This window comes from Plutella xylostella, chromosome 21, assembly GCF_932276165.1.
Source record: "Plutella xylostella chromosome 21, ilPluXylo3.1, whole genome shotgun sequence".
NCBI classification, from domain to species: domain Eukaryota; kingdom Metazoa; phylum Arthropoda; class Insecta; order Lepidoptera; family Plutellidae; genus Plutella; species Plutella xylostella.
In genome coordinates this window covers 4,780,323-4,801,383 of record NC_064001.1, presented here as the reverse complement: position 1 = coordinate 4,801,383, position 21,061 = coordinate 4,780,323, and the positions used below count along the sequence as shown (strand labels likewise).

The window sequence follows — 21,061 nt, the reverse complement described above, 5'->3', positions numbered from 1 at the left end:
AAAACTATTAAATCGTCTAGGTATACAAAGCATTTTTCATATGTTAAACCTGACATAACAAGTGTTACTATTCTTGAAAATGAATTTGGACTGATTTTGAGACCTTGTGGCAGTCTTCGCATTTGGAATTGACCTGCACAATTATAATTTTCTTGTTTTCCTGACGTGTCATTTATTTGAATATTTCCCGGGCTGAAAGCTGTATATTTTCTACTATTTTCCGATAAATTTATTTGATTATATCTAGAAAAACAATCTAAGTGTGTGAAATAGATCGCACCTGCCAAAGAATCCAATATTTCAGTAATATTCGGTAATGGAAATTTATCTTCTTCTATTTTTTCGTTTAATTTCCGGTAGTCTATAACTAATCTCCATTGTTTTTCATTACTATTACTCTTTTTCGGTACTAATAAAATTGGGCTTGACCACTCACTGTTTGTCGGTTCAATTATTTCATCATCCAACATTTGTTTAATTTGTTTACTTATTTCTAACTTTTGGGAATGCGGTAACCTATAAGGCTTTGTATAGACTGGTGTGGCATTGGGTTTTAAATGTATATTTTGTGCACCTAAATTTGTAGTAGTTAATTTGTCTCCGGGCAAATGAAATATATCGGGATATTTAGCACAGATTGTCTCTATTGACTTTTTCTCCTCAGTATTCAAATGACTCAGTTTTAAAATAGAAAATAATTGTTTTACTCTATCCGAATTATTTTTACACTTGTCAAACACGCATACCTCATAGTCACTTAAGGGTTGAGTCACAATATTAAAGTTATTTAAATATACCTCTTTGTCGGTTGTATTTAAAATTTTCACCGGTATTTTACCATTCCTTGGCCTCGCTAAAGAGCTAGCCATGTAAACGCCATCGCTTAGTTCATTAGAACAAATTATGATATCATTAGTTTCGATAGTGTCAATAAAATGTATAGATTCCGATCTAGGCGGTATTGAAAGTACTTCTTTCTCATAACCGTGACGCATTGGTAATGTAATCGACTCGTTGTCTATATTAGTTATTGTTATGAAGTTCGTATTCAAATCTAAATTTGCTTTATATTTATTTAAGAAGTCGTGACCTAAAATGCCGTAAGCCTTACACGGGAGTGTTTTAAAAACATAAAACACATGATCAAATACTTTGTCATAAACGGTTAATGATAAACACACGTATCCGATAGTCTCCAACACACCACCGATGCCCTTAATTAGAGTTCGCTGCTCATGTATCATCAAGTTCTGTTCAACACAATGTTTATATTTTATAGCCGAAATAGTAGCGCCGGTGTCAATTAACCAATCATAACACTGGTTATTAAGTGTTAATTGTACTGTAAGGGAATTGTCACAAGCAAACATATAATGGTTAGTCACGAAAAAACTGGTTCAGATTTTCAGGTTTTTCAGCTGTAGTAGATTGCGTGTTCTCCATGAAGTTCATATTATTCCTCCGACCTCGTCCTGTAAAATTGTTATTTGTATAATATGACTTACCTGGGTACCGGCCTCTGCCTCTGCCGGCTGCGTGGCTGGAGCGGGACGTACCTCGGTTCCAGTAATGGCCACGTGAGGATTGCTCAGGCTGCATGTGCGGCGGCCTACCACGAGAATTAAAGGAGTGGCCGCGATGAAAGCTTCTTGTGTTGTAGCTCCTGCCTTGATAATAATTACCACGGTTCCTGAAATTGTAATTTCTATGAGAATTGGTATTCATATTAAGTACTTGTCCTGAAGTACCTGGAGACGAGACCTCCTCGTCGACCGCTGCCTGTATGGCGTCTTTTAATGAAGTAAAGTTCCGGGCTGCAATTATTGTACTAATCCTTCTATTTCTCAAACCATCGGCAAACTTTTTAATAGCGGTTTTTTCATTCAGAGGTTTTAACACCGAAAAGCTTTCTGAGTTACCATTGGCTTGGGAAATAGTTAGATCCACAAATAACTCCGAAAGTTCTCTCCCAAACTCACTAATAGATCTATCATCCTGCCTTATTTGTTGCATCTTTGTTTGTATGGCGGTTGCGCCCTTTTGAGCCAATAATACAGTGCGCATGTCCTGTAAGAGGCTTGCAATATTAGTATAATTATTTTGCAATTTAATTTTTGCTGACTGAGATAGTCGGCTTTTCAAGACAAAATTAATTAAGTTTTGTTGACAATCCGAATTTTTTAACAATGATCCGTAATAATCGATATTATCGATAAGTTGTTTAATACTGGTCTGGTCATCAGTCATTACTGGTAATAAGTTCAACGCAGTCTTTAAATCGAAAGTATCCATTTTTGATGATTTTTCCTGTTTACAATAAGCTTGAATCTCACTATATAAAGTTACAATTTCGTTACTTTCAATATACACCTCATCAATTATATTCTTTTTAATCAATTTTTGGCTTACTAAAGTAGTAAATTTACTTATTAATTCCTCATATTCTAAATATAATTTTTCAGCTTCAGAAAATTTTTCTTCTAAAATATTTCCTGTCCTTCTTTTTGGGCCTATTTTACAGAGATAGGTCCTTATGACTTTTAACTTGTCTTTGATAATTATATATGGTTCTGACATAACTTACCCATAACACCTAATACACAATAACACTATAATACCTTTGTATCATATGAACATTTTTTTTTTTTTTATACTTTTTTTTTTTTTACTTAATTTAACTTAGTGTCCATACATGATTACGTTGATTTGAATATAGGTTGAATAATATATTTTTAATTATTTAATTAATTAGAACACTTCACTAACACTGACAGGCCATATGGCTACCGAAGCCATTCACTTTGATCTCTTTGATATTATATTTTACACTCAATCTGCTAGGTTTTCGCCGTCATGTAGTTCCGTCGTTCCACGCGGACCCTGGGGACCTCAGACCTTGGAGACCCTCTGCATACGCAGCATCCCGGCGTCGACTCCTCTCTCCACTCTCTTATTGAAGCATTTGGCGCAATAGCGCACCACGATGACCGCAGACACCAACAAAAACATCAGCAGTATAATCAGCATGCACCAAGATATTATGCCAATATGAATGTCCACACTATTTGTTGTTATATTATTATGATATCCGATTTGCGCCGTCACGGGGGTTTCCACTGGGGGTTTAGGGGTAGTATAGTAGTTACCCATTTTAATTTATTTTTACTGGTATATTGATCACACCACGACAATTTTTCCCGGCGAAAGTAACTTTATTACTGATTAAATCCATTTTAATATTTCGCGCAAGCAGCTACACTTTGTTTTGATTCACGGTCGCCATATAAGGATGGCGGGTGGAGACGAGTAAATGAGACAACGAGTAAGGTTCGACTAAGATATATTTGGATTACACGTGCGCACGATGAACTATAATAAGGATATAGATATAAGCTATAAGATATAGGTATACAACTCTACAAATGTAGTATCATATTATTTGATTGTTTTTTTTACTTTATTAGTTCTATTTTGGACTAATAACACAAAAAATAATTTGAATCATTTTAGGTAATAATGGCGATGAACGAAGATCAAATTCGGAAATGGCTTATGGAAGACGAGGAAAATAGTGATAACTTGACGGAAAGCGAAGAAGAAGGTCCTATGGAACCGTTAATTCATTCCGATAATTCTCATTTATCGTAGAGTGAACAATAAGTAGAAGATTTGGACGAAGATGATGTGATGTGAAAGTACCATCATCATCATCAGTTTTGATCAGCTACAAGTCCCGGAATGGTATGAAATGGAGTAAATTTCCACCTTCTGCTACTATATTGTATCCTATATTGTGAGAAACTATGATCAGTTTATAAGTTTTGTGTCCTAAACTAAAAAATATATCTGATTTGTGCGATGGTCCCAAATAATATCGATATTTATAAGTATGTTTTTGTTTGTTAAAAACTTTGTTAAAGTGAGGAAATATTCAAATGATTTTTATTTTAAAATTTAAAAATAAATATGGTAGTTGAAATGTAGCAAAGTGTTTTACTTTTGAATTAAATATCTGTGCTTATGAGGCATTACAAATGGGCTACATATGTAGCCCGCGCGACCATTCCAGGAGTTAAATGAGCGCGCCTACTCTAGTGTTAATAAAACACAAGGAATACTTATAAAAAAAAAATGACAGACGTTTGAGAAGCGAATATATATTATATTAAACATTTGTTGAAACTCTACCTTACATAAATTTGCACCTTCTGAATTTAAAGGGGTACGTGTATTAGATACTCATTAAGTTAAATGTTTTGTCTGACAGGTAAGTGGTAGTTTCAGTTTTCGAAATCGATTTCACAATTTGAAATCGGATTGCTCTCTGCACGAGTTCCAGGGGTCGATTCCCACAATCAAGCACAGGTATCGTGTACGGAAGTCTCTTTGAAACTGTTTGAATCGGGAACAAATTATCGGGTCGGATACGGACGTGCAGTTTGGCGAGTTTGAGAATACGCCCCCTGACGTAAAGAGCTACGGGGAGAAGCCAATTTGTGTTGCAGTATATTGTTCCTTTCGGACTTTATGTATACGGTTCAATCGGCTTTCAGAGCGATGGGCTAAGAACTTAATTTCAGTTGAATATGTTTGTTTGGCTTTACGAAATTGAAGGCATTTGTGTACGTATCACGGAAAGAATATGATTTCCAATCAGAACTAAAAAAACTTCAGTTCAGCTTTCTTAATGTATTATAGTCCCTGATTTTAGCACAAAACTGGACACACGAAAAACACAAAAGAGTATCGAGCTGCCAAAATAGTTTATACATCGTTCAGACGCGCTTTAAACAATGTTTAACGTGTGTTAATACGGCACCTTCTTTTTGCTTCATTATACACTAACGGGCAATGAAAAGGTTCCACTGGGAAAAACACCAAAAACTAGCTGAATGACGCCTTCTGCAACATTGAAGTACATTTAACTGAGCTTCGGACTTACCAACTAAAAACAATAATGTTTTTATCATTTTTTTATTAAATGTAAAATTAGGTCGTTTGGTGTAGGCATTTTCTGAGTGGAACTTTTTCATTGCCATTGTGAGTGTATTTACATGAATTCTTAATAAATCATATAAAGCTATTTGATTAATTTTTGTCATTTTATCAACAGGTATGACATGCCAATGCCAAACTAACACTCCATTCACTCGCTATTTAACATATAATCCGAGCTTTCACGTGTGCTTTTCACATTGAGGTCAGTTTTTCAGAGTAAATACTACGCTACTGCTGTGGTAAAACATAAAAATAAAACTATTTGCACCGCACAAACTACAATGTGACGTGAGCGCCCGTGGATGTGGGGAGCAAGGACTTTGTATATATTTGTTATATATACAAAGTCCTTGGTGGTATATGAATACGCACGCGACACTGGAGCGGGCAGTAATAAACCGGCTTTCGTAAGACACTCGTGTTTCATTGCTACGCTCCCATATCTATCATCTGGCGGCGAGGACTAGGCGACTACCCGCGTGTTGTAAAAATTTTATAAATTGTGAAAAAAATGAGTTTTATCGGGAATATTCCAATTTTCGACATTAGTCAGGATTGGAAAATATTTAAAAGTCGTTTGGAGCAGTTTGTTAAGCTTAACAAAATCGAAGCAGGAGACAAAAGTGCAGTTTTACTGACGCACCTGAGTGATGAAGCCTATCGCTTGGCTCGGAATTTGGTCTATCCGAGCGAATTAGAAGCGACAACCTACGAAAACTTGGTAAAAAAACTCGACGATCATTTCACACCAAAAAGGTCGTCATTCGCTGACAGGGCGAAGTTTTATGGAGCGTCGAAGGGCGACGGCGAGAGCGTCGAGACGTGGGCGGCACGGCTGAGGGGGCTGGCTGTCTACTGCGACTTCGGCAGTGAGCTGGACACACTTCTTCGAGACAAATTCGTGCTCGGAATGAACGATGGACCGGAGCGCGATCGTCTATTTGAGATGGACTTGGCTACGACCACGTTAGCAAAAGCCTTGGAGGTCGCACAGCAAGCAGCTTGTGCACGCCAGGCTAAAGCTGTGTTGGTGAAGCAGGAGCCAGTCTACAGAATGGCGGCTGGCAACAGCGGGCGAGGTCACGGTGCGAGCGGCAGCGGCAGCCATTTTGAGGCGAGGCAGGCTGACGGAGCGAGATCCGTTAACCAGCGACGTTGTACATTGTGCGGGCTAAAAAGTCATTCGGAAGAAAAGTGTCGGTACAAAGGCTATAAATGCCAAAAGTGTGGTGCTAAAGGTCACTTAAAAAGAATGTGCAGTGATAAAAAAGTGAATAATTTACACAACTTGTGTTCCGAAGGATCTGCAGTGATGGAGGATCAGGATGATCATGATTGTAAGGAATGCAATTTATTCAATTTGAGGTATGTTACCAATAAACCAGTTACTTTATCAGTATTGTTAAATAATATTGCGATAGACATGGAATTGGATTCTGGTTCTTCAACGACAGTTATTTCAGAAAATGTGTATAATAAATACTTTAGATCACTTTTATTACATAAATGTGATTTGAAACTTTGTTTCTATACAGGACATAAAATCATACCTTTGGGTTATATTGAGGCTGACATAACTTATTTATCAGTAACCAAAAGTATTAAAATCTACGTTATAAAGGACGGCGGACCACCTTTACTGGGACGTGACTTTATGTCGATGTATAACATGTACTTTGATACGTCATTAAATAATATTAGCTTACAACATCAAGGGCAGGACATTCAACACCTTTTTAACGAATTTAGTGTGCTATGGAATGATGAATTAGGGCGTTTTAACAAATTTAAAGTCGATTTAACTTTAAAAGAAAACGCTGAGCCTAAATTTTTTAAACCTAGGCCAGTACCGTTCGCCTTAAAGGACAAAGTCAATGAAGAGCTAGACAGGTTGGTACATTTAGGTATATTAGTACCAGTAAAATTTTCAAAATATGCCACACCTATTGTACCAGTCTTAAAAGAAAGTGGAAAAGTAAGAATAGCGGGTGATTACTCCGTTACTCTGAATAAAGTTCTAAATATTGATAAATATCCAATGCCACGGATTGAAGAGGTCTTTGCTAAGTTAGGCGGGGGTGAAAAGTACACCAAAATAGACCTTAGTAACGCATTTAATCAGATGGAACTATCAGAGTCTTCTCAAGAGCTGACCACCATTAATACTCAGAAAGGTTTGTATAAATATACGAGACTTGTGTATGGTTTAGCGAACGCACCTGCTATATTCCAACGCGCCATGGAAATGTTACTGGTAGGAATAGAAGGGGTCAGTGTGTGGTGTGATGATTTATGTATCACAGGGCCTAGTAAACAAATTCATTTGGAAAGGTTAACAGAAGTACTCGCACGTTTAAAAGATGCGGGCTTACGGCTGCAAAAGGAAAAATGTGAATTTTTCCGGGATAGTGTCACCTACCTAGGCTATGTGATTGACAAACATGGATTAAGAACTAGCACTAAGAAGGTTGAGGCTATATTAGGCATTCCACGACCGTCAAATACATTGGAACTGAAAAGATTCTTAGGTATGGTTAATTATTACCGAAGTTTCATACCTAACGCATCATCTCTATTGAGTCCTCTTCACGAGCTGCTGCGGGCTGATGCTCAGTGGACATGGGGCGAGCGCCAGCAGAAGGCGTTCGAGGAAGTGAAGGGTGAGTTGTCGTCGGAGCGCGTGCTGGCGCACTTCGACAGCGCGGCGCAGCTGGTGCTGTGCGTAGACGCGGGCCCCGGCGGGCTCGGCGCAGTGCTGGCACAACGCGGGCCCGACGGCATGGAAAAACCTCTAGCTTTTGCTTCTAGATCCTTGTCTAATAGCGAGAAGAATTATAGCCAAATACAAAAAGAGGCTACGGCTATAATCTTTGGTATAAAAAAGTTTCACCAATATTTATATGGTCGCCAGGTACCATTTATATTAAAAACAGACCACAGGCCATTATTATCCATATTCGGTAATAAAAACGGCATCTCGGTTATGGCAGCATCACGATTGCAGAGGTACGCAATAATACTATCAGCGTATAACTATACAATTCAATATGTATCTAGCACAGACAATGTCGTAGCCGATTTCTTTTCAAGGGCACCGTTACCGTTATCAAGTAATATGGAGGAGGGGCTAGACATAGTGGAACCGGTTCTAAATTTCTTGAACAGTAATGTTGCGCCCATAAATTCAAAGGATATTTTAGAAGCCACCTCAAGTGACAAAACATTAAAAACTGTTATGAAATATATGATAGTAGGTTGGCCACGTAAAATCCGTTGTGAGGAAGTCTTGCCTTACTTCCGCTGCAAAACCGACTTGCAAATAGAAGGCGGGTGTCTACTTCGGGGACACCGAGTAGTGATTCCTTCGATATTTAGAAATAGGATGCTTGAGGACCTTCACGCAGGACATCTAGGAATAGTAAAAACTAAAAGTATCGCGCGAGGTAAAATGTGGTGGCCGGGAATCGATGGCGACATCGAGCGCTGGATAGCCTCGTGCGCAGCGTGCAGCGCGCTGCGCCCCGCGCCCCCCGCCGCGCCGCCCGCCGCCTGGCCGCGCGCTCCCGGTCCGTGGCAACGGATTCACATTGACTATATGTCTATTGGGCAACGAGTATATTTAATAGTAATAGACTCTTATAGTAAATGGCTTGAGTGTTTAGAAATGAGTAAGGGTACTTCTACCTCTGAACTTATACAAAAATTAAAATATACTTTTTCCTTATATGGGTTGCCAATTTCTATAGTATCAGATAACGATGCCAAAATTAATTCACATGAGTTCAATGAATTTTGTAAGGTTAACGGAATTAAATATGTTAACTCGCCTATTTATCATCCATGCAGCAACGGTCAGGCGGAAAACTCCGTAAAAACGTGCAAGAAGATGATTAAATGCATCTTAAAAGACGATATTTCACATGCTGTTTTGCACGAAAAATTGTTAGGATACCTTTTCGAATATAGAAATACGCCTCACTGTACAACGGGAGTTTCCCCTGCCCAGTTAATGTTCGGCCGTAACCTAAGGTCTAGATTAGATTGTATCTTTCCCTCAACTATCGAACATTGCGATAACGATGTTAATAATAATAACAATGTTAATAATAGCTGTCGACATCTTGAATTGGGTTCTATTGTGTGGGCCAGGTGGTACTTAGCAAAAAAGCAAATATGGACATTGGGCAAAATTACAAGAACAATAGGTAAAAGGATGTATGAAGTTTATTGTTTTGATCATGCGGTAACTTGTAAAAGACATATCGATCAACTTATACGATATAAAGGTAATTGTTTAGTGGGAAACAACGTTGATGCTCACCTAGATACACATTTAAATGGCTCACAGTTGCCGGATGTAGCATCACCGTTGGATCAAGGTTCACCCCCACGACAGCTTCCACCAACAATTGAACTACCAACATCGCAAAATGATATCCCTAACAGGGAGACGGACATTGAAAATGAAGTGTGGGTGGAAGCATCGGCGGAGCGGTCGGGGGATGGCGATAGTAGCGGCGCACCAACAATGAGTACCAGTGGGACACAACCCCCACGCAATATTGACCAGCCATCTGCTGATGAAAACGTTGTTGGTACGCCGTACGCTGATCGACTAAGACCTAGGCTTAAGAAAATAAATTATAAGAATTAATATCGTGTCAATAGTAATTAACTTAGATGTAAGATTATGTATAAAATACTTGATGTAAAATATCTGTCCATTGTTATCAGGGTCTCAAATTAAGGGTGAAGAAATGTGGTATATGAATACGCACGCGACACTGGAGCGGGCAGTAATAAACCGGCTTTCGTAAGACACTCGTGTTTCATTGCTACGCTCCCATATCTATCAGGAGAGGTAGTTTGACTGCGTCAGTGGGTTGCGACGTTGCTATGTCACTACACTCACGAGCAATGAAAGAGATCCAGTGACAATAGGACCAAATTGCTCCTAAATAGAAAAAAAAACTAGCTTGATGACGCCGTCTGCTACATTGAAGTAAATTATTAATAAAAAATGTAAAGATTTAAAATTAAATGATAGTAAAAATTGGGGTTATTTGGTGTTGGCTTTTTTCGAGTGGCAATTTTTAATTGCGATATACCTATCATTTCTACCAACTACAGTTTCGACACATTATGCGTTCGCCTTTTACACGGTTGTATAATTTAATTCTTACACTCATCATCATTATAATAATTGTGACTTGCCGTTACAGCGTACATATCGACTTTGGCATACTCGTACCTTCCTTCATTTTCACTACCTATATAATTTTACAAGTTGATAAGTTATGTAGAGAGTAGTAGGAGTAACGAGTCCTAAAAAGAAAGTAAATATGGTGTATCATTTGAATTTAATTTCATTTGATTTTCATCTGTCACGTCAATATAGAATGCATTTCCAATAAGACGGCACCGGCGGCGGCGGCGGCGCGGCAGTGGTGGATATCCAGCCGACATTTTAAAACTGAAATTTAGAATTTGAAACGTCTCACAGTACAGGGGGGTCACTCTCTAAGACAGAAAACTAAGTTTCGGAGCGCTGCTGCGCAAGCCACGACACTATCTCATTGTATTAAACGTGCCGATTGCCGACAGCTCGCGTTCGTTCGTTTTTCGTCAGTATAGAGTAACCCTCCAGGTACGATACGGGAAATAAATATTACACGGTTCGCTAGCAATGAATTTGAAATATGGCATGCCTTTGCCGTGCCTTCAGAATTTCCTCAGTGACGTATTGTCTTGAATACGCTATCGTGGAGACTACGGTCTCGAATAACAATTTCATCTCCATTTTTCCTTGTTTTGTTGTCCCACATCTGTCGTGGGGTGCGACTAGTACAAATGTCACTGGGAGTACTTATTTTAATATTTCTGTCGAGTGAAATGCAGTTTTCATTCATAGTAGTGCATGTTGTAGCTACAAAACGGCAATTAATGTAATAGCAGTTGCACTAAGCAAGTTAGGATACTTACCTAAATTTTATGAGTTCCTCAGATTAATGTATCGGGCTTAGTGCCAATTTCACCATTCTCGGTTAGAGCATAACCAGGGAGTAGTGGTTAACTTTTGACACATCTGTCATGAATTTTATGTGGAGATGACGTTTAATTTATTAATCAATCCCTGTCGGTTAGATAACTGACTATGGAGAAACTGGCACTTAAGCTATGATTATCTTATGGTAAAGTAGTGACAATAACTTGAACAAATCCCTAACATTTTTTTTAAATTGAGTATTATCTAAAGTACATAAATTGAAGATAGAATATAAACTGGACATTTAGAAACAATCTGTTATTCTGGACGCCTTCGATCCCGCCCGTCCATTGTCCCACGGGCACTATTCATTTACTATGTAAATCCAGACTCCCTTGAACTAAGATAAGTAAATGAAGGAAAGCCTGTATAACAAGATCGATTATTGTTTTTTAGTAACTCTGTGAAGATCAGATACATTTGAAGAAAAGTGCCAATAATTGGTAGTGCATGACATGAGATTGCAGTTGATGTGTGGCAACCTCACTACTATTTTTTAACCGACTTCGAAAAAAGGAGGAGGTTCTCAATTCGTCCGTATGTTTTTTATGTATGTTCACCGATTACTCCGCCATTTATGGACCGATTTTGAAAATTCTTTTTCTGTTGCATTGGGTTGAGCTCAGGGGTGGTCCCATTTTTTTTCAGAATTTTATTCTACCCCTAAGGGTGGGTAAAGGGGTAAAAACAGGGTATGAATTTCCATTTTCGGCACCTATTAACCGATTCTAATGAAATTTAGAACATAAATATACTTCTTTTAACAAAAAAATATAATGGTGACCTTGAGCTGATCTGATGATGGAAACGGAAGGCAGTCAAGGGAACTCCTCAACGGTATATATGTAGCAACTACCTTGTGTTTAGGCTTGAATGATACGTATTGACTAGTAGGACTTATTGGTATCATTTGCATCTTACTTTTGATTGAAAATAAACTAAAAAGAATAAAATAAAATACCTAATAATTAAAAAAAAATTAAAAACCGACTTAAAAAAAAACACTAAAAAGTAAGAAATAATTTAAGGTTATTTCTTACTTTTTAGTGTTTTTTTTTAAGTCGATATTTAATTTTTTTTATTATTATTATATGTATTAAGTATAGGTATTTCTATGGACGAACGATGTATATACTGCATTCATTCTTATTTGGTACAAAAGGTTAACAATCTTAGTATGACTGGTTGGTGCCTTTTTAATCAAAGTGACGTCACGACACATCGTCCGCTAAATCTAAAAAAAAATCACATACTGAATACAAAAAACCGAATAAATACTTATGCTATTAAAGAAGAAAAAAAGCATGAATTCCAGCACAAATAAATTTAAAATGTAATGTGCAATTCCCACTTTCACTGTGATAAAGTATTTTCGTTCCTTCGTCGCGACCGAGTAATTGGTTATTTACTTACTGAAACAAATTCTGTCCACATTTTACAAGGAACGGCAACAAAAACTTATTCGTAGACTACACTGTAAACGAGTTTCGTACTTCTGTCTCAAGTTTGTTTAGAGCTGTACTCCGTGTGTCGGCACTATTTAAAGTACCTAAGACTTAGTTATTACATCTAAAAACTTTTGAGATCCGTTTATTTCTTTTGACAAAGTCTGTATTTATTGTGAAGAGTTTATACCCTATTTAGCTGTCTCGACGGTAAACTTCTTCAAGTTGATAGATGATTGAAATAAGTGTGTACCTAGCTGGTCGTAGAAAAAAAATCTCTCTGCTGTGTCATCATTCTTAAAACAGATTAGATTAGATCACAGTCATCTTGCACCTAGTAGGAATAGGTACATATCCCCTTGCGTGGATTCCTGCTCAGTTTTGTTAGTGCTTTTTTGTCCATATCCCATTTCGAATGTAAATGTATCGGCTCAGCTGAGAACCGAACTCGGGATCTTCACATAAGTGCTATAGCCTTAGTACTAAACATTGTACTATTGTGACATCTATTCGTATTTACTTCACATACCTCCACCAAATTTTACGTTCACAAGGTTTATTTTGCCAAAACAGAATACGGTCGTTTCGCTAAGATGTTATTGACGAAATAAATCAAAGGCAACGATATGCTCTGGCACATTTTATGTTGAAATCTTTGTTTTATTTACTACATATTTTTATTATCTTTGCGAATATAAATTACAATACTTACTTACCTTCTTGGAAAAGAGGGATAACGTGATTTATACTAACATAAATTGAATTGCGATTGTGTATTTTATTTTATAGTGATTCTGGATAACAGTAAAATACTATTTTACTAGGTGAAATAAAGTAGGATGCTTAAATAAATAGCCTTCTCGCGTGACGTATCACCTGTTCCTTGCATACCTTCAGAGCACCCTGGACATTAGTGACAGGCGCTAATCTGACTGGCTAACCCTAAAAACGTCTGAATTAGGTAATTTCTATGGAAAATTACTGCTCGGAGCTCACGGAAACTAACTAGTTTCATTCGTCATAATGCGGTTTTTAAATATAAAATCCATTAACAAATTTATTTATAGATAAAGACATACCTAACTGTCTCTCAGCCAGCTTAAGAGGCCACTAATTGAACCGATTTCTAATCAAAACGAGGTCCTATTTAATTTAGTGATACAATAAAATATATTTTCGGAACTCTCAATTCTCCATGGCACTTAAGTTAAGCTGTCCGTAAATAATTTTACCATTTACCGTCTCGAATGGAACTTTGTCAAAGGAGGAATACATAATACGATTCTGTTGAACTGTTCAGCGGTTCATCACGAAATTTAACTTAGTTTACATAATCTTGGTAGGCTTCCGAAAGCGGCTCTATGTAATCATTTACAAAGTTAACAAAGGTCTCGGAGACCGAAGACATATGATTGCAAAATGTAGGCTTCTATAGGTATAACGTTTCTAATGGGTAATTATTGATGAGTCAATAAGAGAGACCACTAATGTAATAATATTATTTAAAACAGAATCAGTGAAAAGAAGTATCAATCAGTACATTCAGTACCTATTTCTAAATTACGGTTAAGTTACGACACACATACAAACGTAGTTTTTAACACAGGGAACATAGATTAAATAATTATTTAAATCTACATTGAAACTGTCTGCCTACATTTGACTAATTTAGCGATGTTTGTACCGTACATGTGTTCTCACCCCTATTAATTAGCGCCGTGCAATTAGTTCGTTTCTTGCATAAACCGTGTTTATTAGTAACAGAAACGTGTGGCCCAAAGAGATTACGGTCACAGAGGCCCATACACCGCTTTTAATTTGCTCGGGTCACCTGCGAAACCGCTTGCGTCCGAAAACAACCCAAAAGCTAATAGATTTAAGGCGTGTTTCCCATCTCGCACCGGGATTGTTTTGGAATGTTTTAACAAGAGCCAGTGTGTGTGAGAACCACGGTATAATGCTTTATGAAGATAATACATTAATTACTCTGACAAACTCGGTTAGATGTAATCCCGCGGGATGCGGGTAAGATGTTAGATTTATGTACACCTTCTTTATTTAACACTGATAAGCTACCGACAGGGCTTAGGTCACAAAATTGTTAAGTTACAAGTATAACAATCCTTAGAGACGGGATGAGGATTTATGATGTGTGTTATGATGAAATAAAATTTGCAAACAATGTGATGAGTGTTGTTTCGTGCTACTGACCAACAGATGGCGTTACTGGTATCGTAAATGGCTATTAGCTTCACATTTCATTAGCGGCGGTATGCCAAATAAAATGTAGGAGGGTACTTCTGGTCGACCAGTGCAAAGGTACGACTAGTTAGTCATTTTGTGAGAAATTGTAACATTATCGACATCTTTGGTGTAAGATTGATGAGATTTAAGTTTAATCAACTCTGCGTGTTGTGGTTGAATTGTAGTTTTTGTGCATCTTCCGGAATAATAGGGGTAAGTTCTTAAGCATCCTTGTAGTAGACTTAGCTTAATACAAATGTTTATCATCCAATGTACTACCGTAACTTGGTGCTTAGTCCTTGTTTATTTATTTACAGCCTAAGGAAACGCCCTTATTATACACGGAGATATTATTTACGGATCTATTAAGGAAGACTTGGCCGTATATACTGTTGGACATTTTCACACGATCACTTATCAGCACAACAGCCTAGTCGGTGGAAGCTCGGACTGTGGGCCTTCGATCGGGAGTTCGAGTCCCGCGGAAGTCAATTCTTTTTGTTTTTTTTATTTTTGCCTTACAAGCATTATTTTATTTGCTCATCATTTTAAATGGTGTATTGAACGGTAATTAATAGGTTTTAGGAATTAAGTTAGATTAAGGTTAGTTTTAATTAGATATAGGTTTACTCCGGGTAAATGTCGGTTTCGTTAGGTTAAGGCTTTAGCAATATATACCATTGGAGTGACTGCTATATCCACTTGTATCACTTAAGAACCCCAATCATTACAACAATTTAATTAAAGAATAAACGTTTTTACAATTGGTTACGTGAGTAGTAACTGTTATTTACTTCATCCATTCAGAAAGAAACCAGTTACCTCACAAACACAGATACTGTGGCAAAATATTACCACATATACTGCAATTGAATGACGAATTCCTCCTCGACTTCTGACACAAAATACTACGCAATTCTAGTTTTATTCCCGGATTTCAGTTACATGATATGAGGAAGATAAGTCCGCGGTAGTACAATTTGGATGATATACAATATACACTCAAATGACTCTAGAAACATGAATTCTCAGAGTAAGACCGCGTCCACGACGCCAGCGGACGGAGCGAGTGGTACGCGCGTCTTTATCAAGAACTACCTGTTCCCGCGAGCTTCGCTTCGCCTTAAAAAGTTATCCCGTGGGAATTCCGGGATAAAAAGTAGCCTATGTTCTTCCTCAGGGTCTGGACTATATGAATTTCATTCAAATCATTTTAGTACTTTTGGCGTGAAAGAGTAACAGACATACAGACAGACAGACACAGTTACTTTCGCATTTATAATATACTAAGTTAGAATTAGGATTAGGATAGTTAGGATGAAGAAGAATTTTTGTACGAAGCTGTCACGATGATATAGTGCGGGCGGTGGGGTTTTTTGGACGGGCCTTCACTTTACATACTAAGCAATCGAATGCATGTAGCCTGAGATAGTTTGCTAAAAAACCGAAGTCATTGTATTGCATGCTAATAAATGAATGAAAGAATGGTAGCAGCTGCATGGTTTCTTGTGTACGGTCTGTATTTCTTCTTTGATATTCTCCGTTCGGAAAGAATATTGTACAATTGTTCATAAATAATATTGTACAGAGAAGAACGGAGGCAAGAAACTCCAGTACCTATCAACATCGAATAGCTGTGTAGTTGCCTAATAGCCATGAAGTCAAGCATGCATTTCCAAAGGCGTAAACAAAAGAACGTCGTCGAAAATGTCCCATTACACACGGGGTGACAATTCGTGGTGGTTGTTTTAAGAGTGCTCGCGGAATGCGGGTACCGACTGAAACAGCGCAGCGCTCCACCATAACTCACCCGTGTGTTCTCACCGTGAGAGATTTAGGGAAGTCGAGTCGAAAGCAACTCATGTTTGTCTTAATACGATAATACCTACTTGTGCACCATAATTATTCTTTCGCATCTATTTTTTTTTCTTGAAAGCACCATCTCGGTACCTATTTCTCCAATAATGAAATCTTTTTTTGAACAAAATGCCAAATTCCAACAAAGGTGAACTTGAATACTTTCAGAGATTAATTATTATTATTATTCTTCAAGTTGTATGATAACTACATATTTATAGGTAAGTACTATTAATAAAGAATGTTATAAACTAAACTACCTATATACTATACAAACTAAACCTTCTTCAAGTTCTTTAAATATTCTAAGAAACGTCCGGAGAACTGTGGAGGCCCTATGTTCTATGCTCCTCTTACAGTTGGATAAATAATCATCAAAAGTTTTTTGAATAATAAAACCGATGTTTTTACAAACAAAGTGATTCAACGGCTTTTAATTTGACATTTCTCGTCTCTCCAGTCCGAGGTTTTTCAAAGTAATAAAGTTAAACAAATGGATATTCTGTATTTGTCTCCATTTTCTTTTCCACTTTCTACAACAAAAGTCCATTATTGGACCAAGTTAAAATTAATAGCGACTGGTTTCAGTTATTAGTTAATTGAAAATTCTTTCAGCATCCACCTAGCTGGATAGAGTTTCATTATTACTAGGTTTTATTAGAAATTTTATGAATTTGGATGGACATTATGGACAATTGGACATATTGAATTATTGAAAGTGAAAATATTTTTATTTTAACTATTTTATTCAAGCGTCCGTAGTGGAGCTAGCTTCAGTGATCGTAACTCTGATCATTGAATTTAAGCAGCACATGGCACGTGGCACAATCAAGTGATTGTTATTACCCAACAACTTTCAGAGCACAAGCTTGCTTGTGTTGGGGTCCACTAACCCGCACTAGGCCAGCGTGGTAGACTAGGCCAAAACCCTTCACTCAATGGAAGAAGACCTGAGCCTCAGCAGTGGAGACGTGATAGGTTGTGATAATTTATTTTACTCAGGAAATAAACAGTCACATACTAACAATTAAAAGATTTTTTTAAATGCAGATAGATCTCCAAACCACTAACGAAATAGCAAGAAAACATATAATCAAATACAATTTACAGCGCAATCACAGAAAGTAAGATTGCTGAACATTTGGTCTCGTGACAATTTTAGTTGGTTCCCCAGACGAGTTGTTTACAGCTCGAGGGCGACCAATGAGGAGCCCGCATTTTAAGAGCCCTCAGAGAAATACTAGTTTTGCTGCGAAACTTTGTTGCAGAGCAGCACCCGAAGGTATTCTACTTTGGATAAAGAAACTGCAGTAAAACATTAAAAAAATATGTATTATATTATACTGCATCATAGAGAAAAAATAAACAATTGTGTAAAGAGTGCCATCTGGAGGAGTTTTTTGTCATACTCTATACGTCATACTGAGCCTACAACGCCATCTCCTTATATTGCTCAACCTCATTGTACATACATACAGGGTGCCCTGTTGGGACACCCTGTATATATAGATATTGTTATCACAAGTTAATAGCCGGATCTCCACCAAACGATCCAATGCGATCCGATCGCCCGATCCAAGAAGTTTAGTATGTAAGATTCCTTGGATCGCGCGATCGGATCGCGTTGGATCGTCTGGTGGGGATCCGGCTATTAACTTCAATCTATAAAGATATAAGACATATTTGCGTTGACGTAGTTACACCACACAACAGTTATTACATTTATCAGCTAAATTTAAGTTCAATCTATTTATGTACCTACCTACATGCAACAATAAATAAAAAACAAATTATTATATAATTCTTTATTACCTCGCATATAACAATGTTTCAGTTCAGTTTTGTTCATGTCACTTGTAAAATAATATGCGAGTGGGTGTGTGTATTCCTTTCACCATGAAAACCAATTCATGTTTTGCTAGTTTATGTTTCCCAAGAGAAGCAAATCTTGTCACTTGTGGTGATAAAGTCATTTCGTCCAATAGTGCATTATTTATCCTCGCGAGGCAAATCTTTGACGACATTTATCAGCTTGGTACACATAGTATTTTAATCTTCAGCGGATATGAAGATGTCGATCGCTCTTTGCCAGTGCCGCCATTTCAGCTCGGTTCCCGTGGAACCACATGGAACCTGGATCCATATGGAATCTGTCAGGTCACAAGAATTTCATAAAAACATTTTTTGCGGATAAAGATGCTTTTTCTTGACACACCATGTTTATTTTTATTTGTAGGTATATAAAATTTATAAATAACGATATACCGAGAGTATAGGCTTTTATTACAAAAATGTTATTTGCGAGACATTGTAAGACAACTGAACTGACACTGACACGCAATTTCTTCATAAAAGCCATAGATCATGACAATGTTAACATTCAATTACTACTTATCTATGTGTCTTGTTATTGTTCTATGGTCTTGTTGATAACGCCATCTTACATCTTTTTTGGTAGTAAGAGTAATATAAAGAGATGGCACTACCTTCTACTAAAAGTTCAGCCATTAAGGCACTGACTCCCCCTGTGCATGTGCAATGAAAACGTTCCACTTAGAATATTCCCACACAATTATTACGTTTTTAATGAATTTATTCATTTAGGAAAAATTATAAATTGGTGATAATCTGATGCACTTCAACATTGCAGAAGCCGTTTAGTCATTACTCCTAAAAGGAAAAGCTTAATGCTGGTTCTTTCGTCACTGGAACTTATTCAGTGCTCGTGAGTGCATTTTGCAAATAAGTTCGGATTTTTGTCGAAGGCTGGTGATGTAGCCTTTCATAAGTTTTTCTTATGTATCTTATGCTAATGCGTAGCAATTTGGTACAGAAGGGCTGGCAGACCCCAGTGCTGGCAAGCTAAATGGCATGTTAGCCACTATCTTTATTGTAAATATATTAATGTTTTTGTAAAATTTGGTCCTACTTGGGTTTACGCCAAACACTGTTGGTAATATGCAAAAAATATACCTACAACTACAACTTCGTCCTACAATTAAATACCATTTCAGTTCCATTCATTGGCAAATGTACTGGATATAGCTAATTATCAAAGACTAATAAAACTGATAAAGGATTTATTACAGTCTTTGACAATCAGAAAAATATAAAGCTTTGAATTCGTTAATAAGAACTTATTTAAAGCTTGACCTACGTCATAAACTTTATTTACTGAGCAATGAAATATATAAAATTTATGGTAGCCGGTGATAAAGCTATTGAAAAATAGCATCCCACTGTCTAACTTTTATTACAATAATTAAACGTACCTGTAGGCACTTAAAACGTTAAGGCTAGACATAAAAACGTTTAATGGATAACGCTCGTTGTCGTTGAAGCAATAGATTCATTAAGAGTTCGCTCAGAACAAAAGCTCGACCTACTCGTAAATAGACGGACATCATAAACATTTACTCCAAAAACTAACAAATAATATTTTTCTTCTTTCAAATATTATTGGTTGAAAGTGAACGTGTATGTGTACAGAAACTATATTCGTAGTAAAAACCGATTGTCAATTACTATTTTTGCCTAAAACTATTGCTGTTACTTTAATAGCAAACAGCAAAAGTCCAACCGACCGTCTGTCGGAGCGCAGCAAAAGGACAAAGTTTTTCAAAATAAATTCTTTGCGAGTGCAAATTTCAGTCACATTTGTTGGTGCAAATACGCGCATAAACTTAATTAGGTCTCCCTCTAGTGTTTGCAGCCGCAGATTTTAATTTCGCCCCTTGTGCTGTTAATTTATGGAGCCCGTATACTGCTGCTGGTGCACTCGGGCGAAGGAAATGAAAATTCTTTCGTCAAAAGAGAAGTCTAAATACATAGCTGTAGAAATGCTAAGTGATGTTCCACTTAGCATTAGGTTACTCGTGGTATGGATAAAAATTTTATTTAAAGTGTGGTGTACGTTCTAATGAATTATACGTTTTTTTTTTTTATGAAGTAGTTCAATATATCTATTTTCGAAGCTGTGTCGAGTTATTCGATTTACAACTAATCAACTTTACAGCTTTATATTATTTGCTAGATTGTTCAAAATAAAAAATATGTACGTAAATAAAATTATGAGATAATAAAATACGTCAAAGCGACATACGCAACAGCTAGAAGAATAATAAAATAGCTGCCAATTCACGACGGCGGCGGCGCTGCCACCTAATCCACCGGCTGAAAAGTTAGCGCAAGCTCCTCTCAACTGTTCCCCGGTCGGAGCTAAAATATTAAACGTTCAGATTCCTGCCAACCCGCCCAAACTGAAAACTACGTTCGATAATAATCTTCACCTCGTATATAATATACCTGCATCCGTGGTACCGTTATACCTGTGGTCTTAGTAAGTATATGGTATTATGTTTCCGAAACGTGGCCTCACCACGTTCTAGCTTCATACCAACTCTCGTTTAGCTAAGCTTTAGTACGCGGTTCTGCTTTGTACCTGCTGCATGCATGCGGGCGCCACTCTACT

General features: G+C 37.2%; 1 protein-coding gene across 1 annotated transcript; it reads left to right on the top strand.

Annotated features, from left to right (window-relative positions):
- The first annotated feature begins 5,354 nt into the window (after window positions 1–5,354).
- Window positions 5,355–9,817, top strand: LOC119694332. The gene is made up of 2 exons (XM_048628753.1): window positions 5,355–6,363; window positions 9,733–9,817. Exons 1-2 carry the CDS (start codon window positions 5,510–5,512, stop codon window positions 9,743–9,745), a joined length of 867 nt encoding a protein of 288 aa, XP_048484710.1. The 5' UTR covers window positions 5,355–5,509; the 3' UTR covers window positions 9,746–9,817.
- Window positions 9,818–21,061: the final 11,244 nt, after the last annotated feature.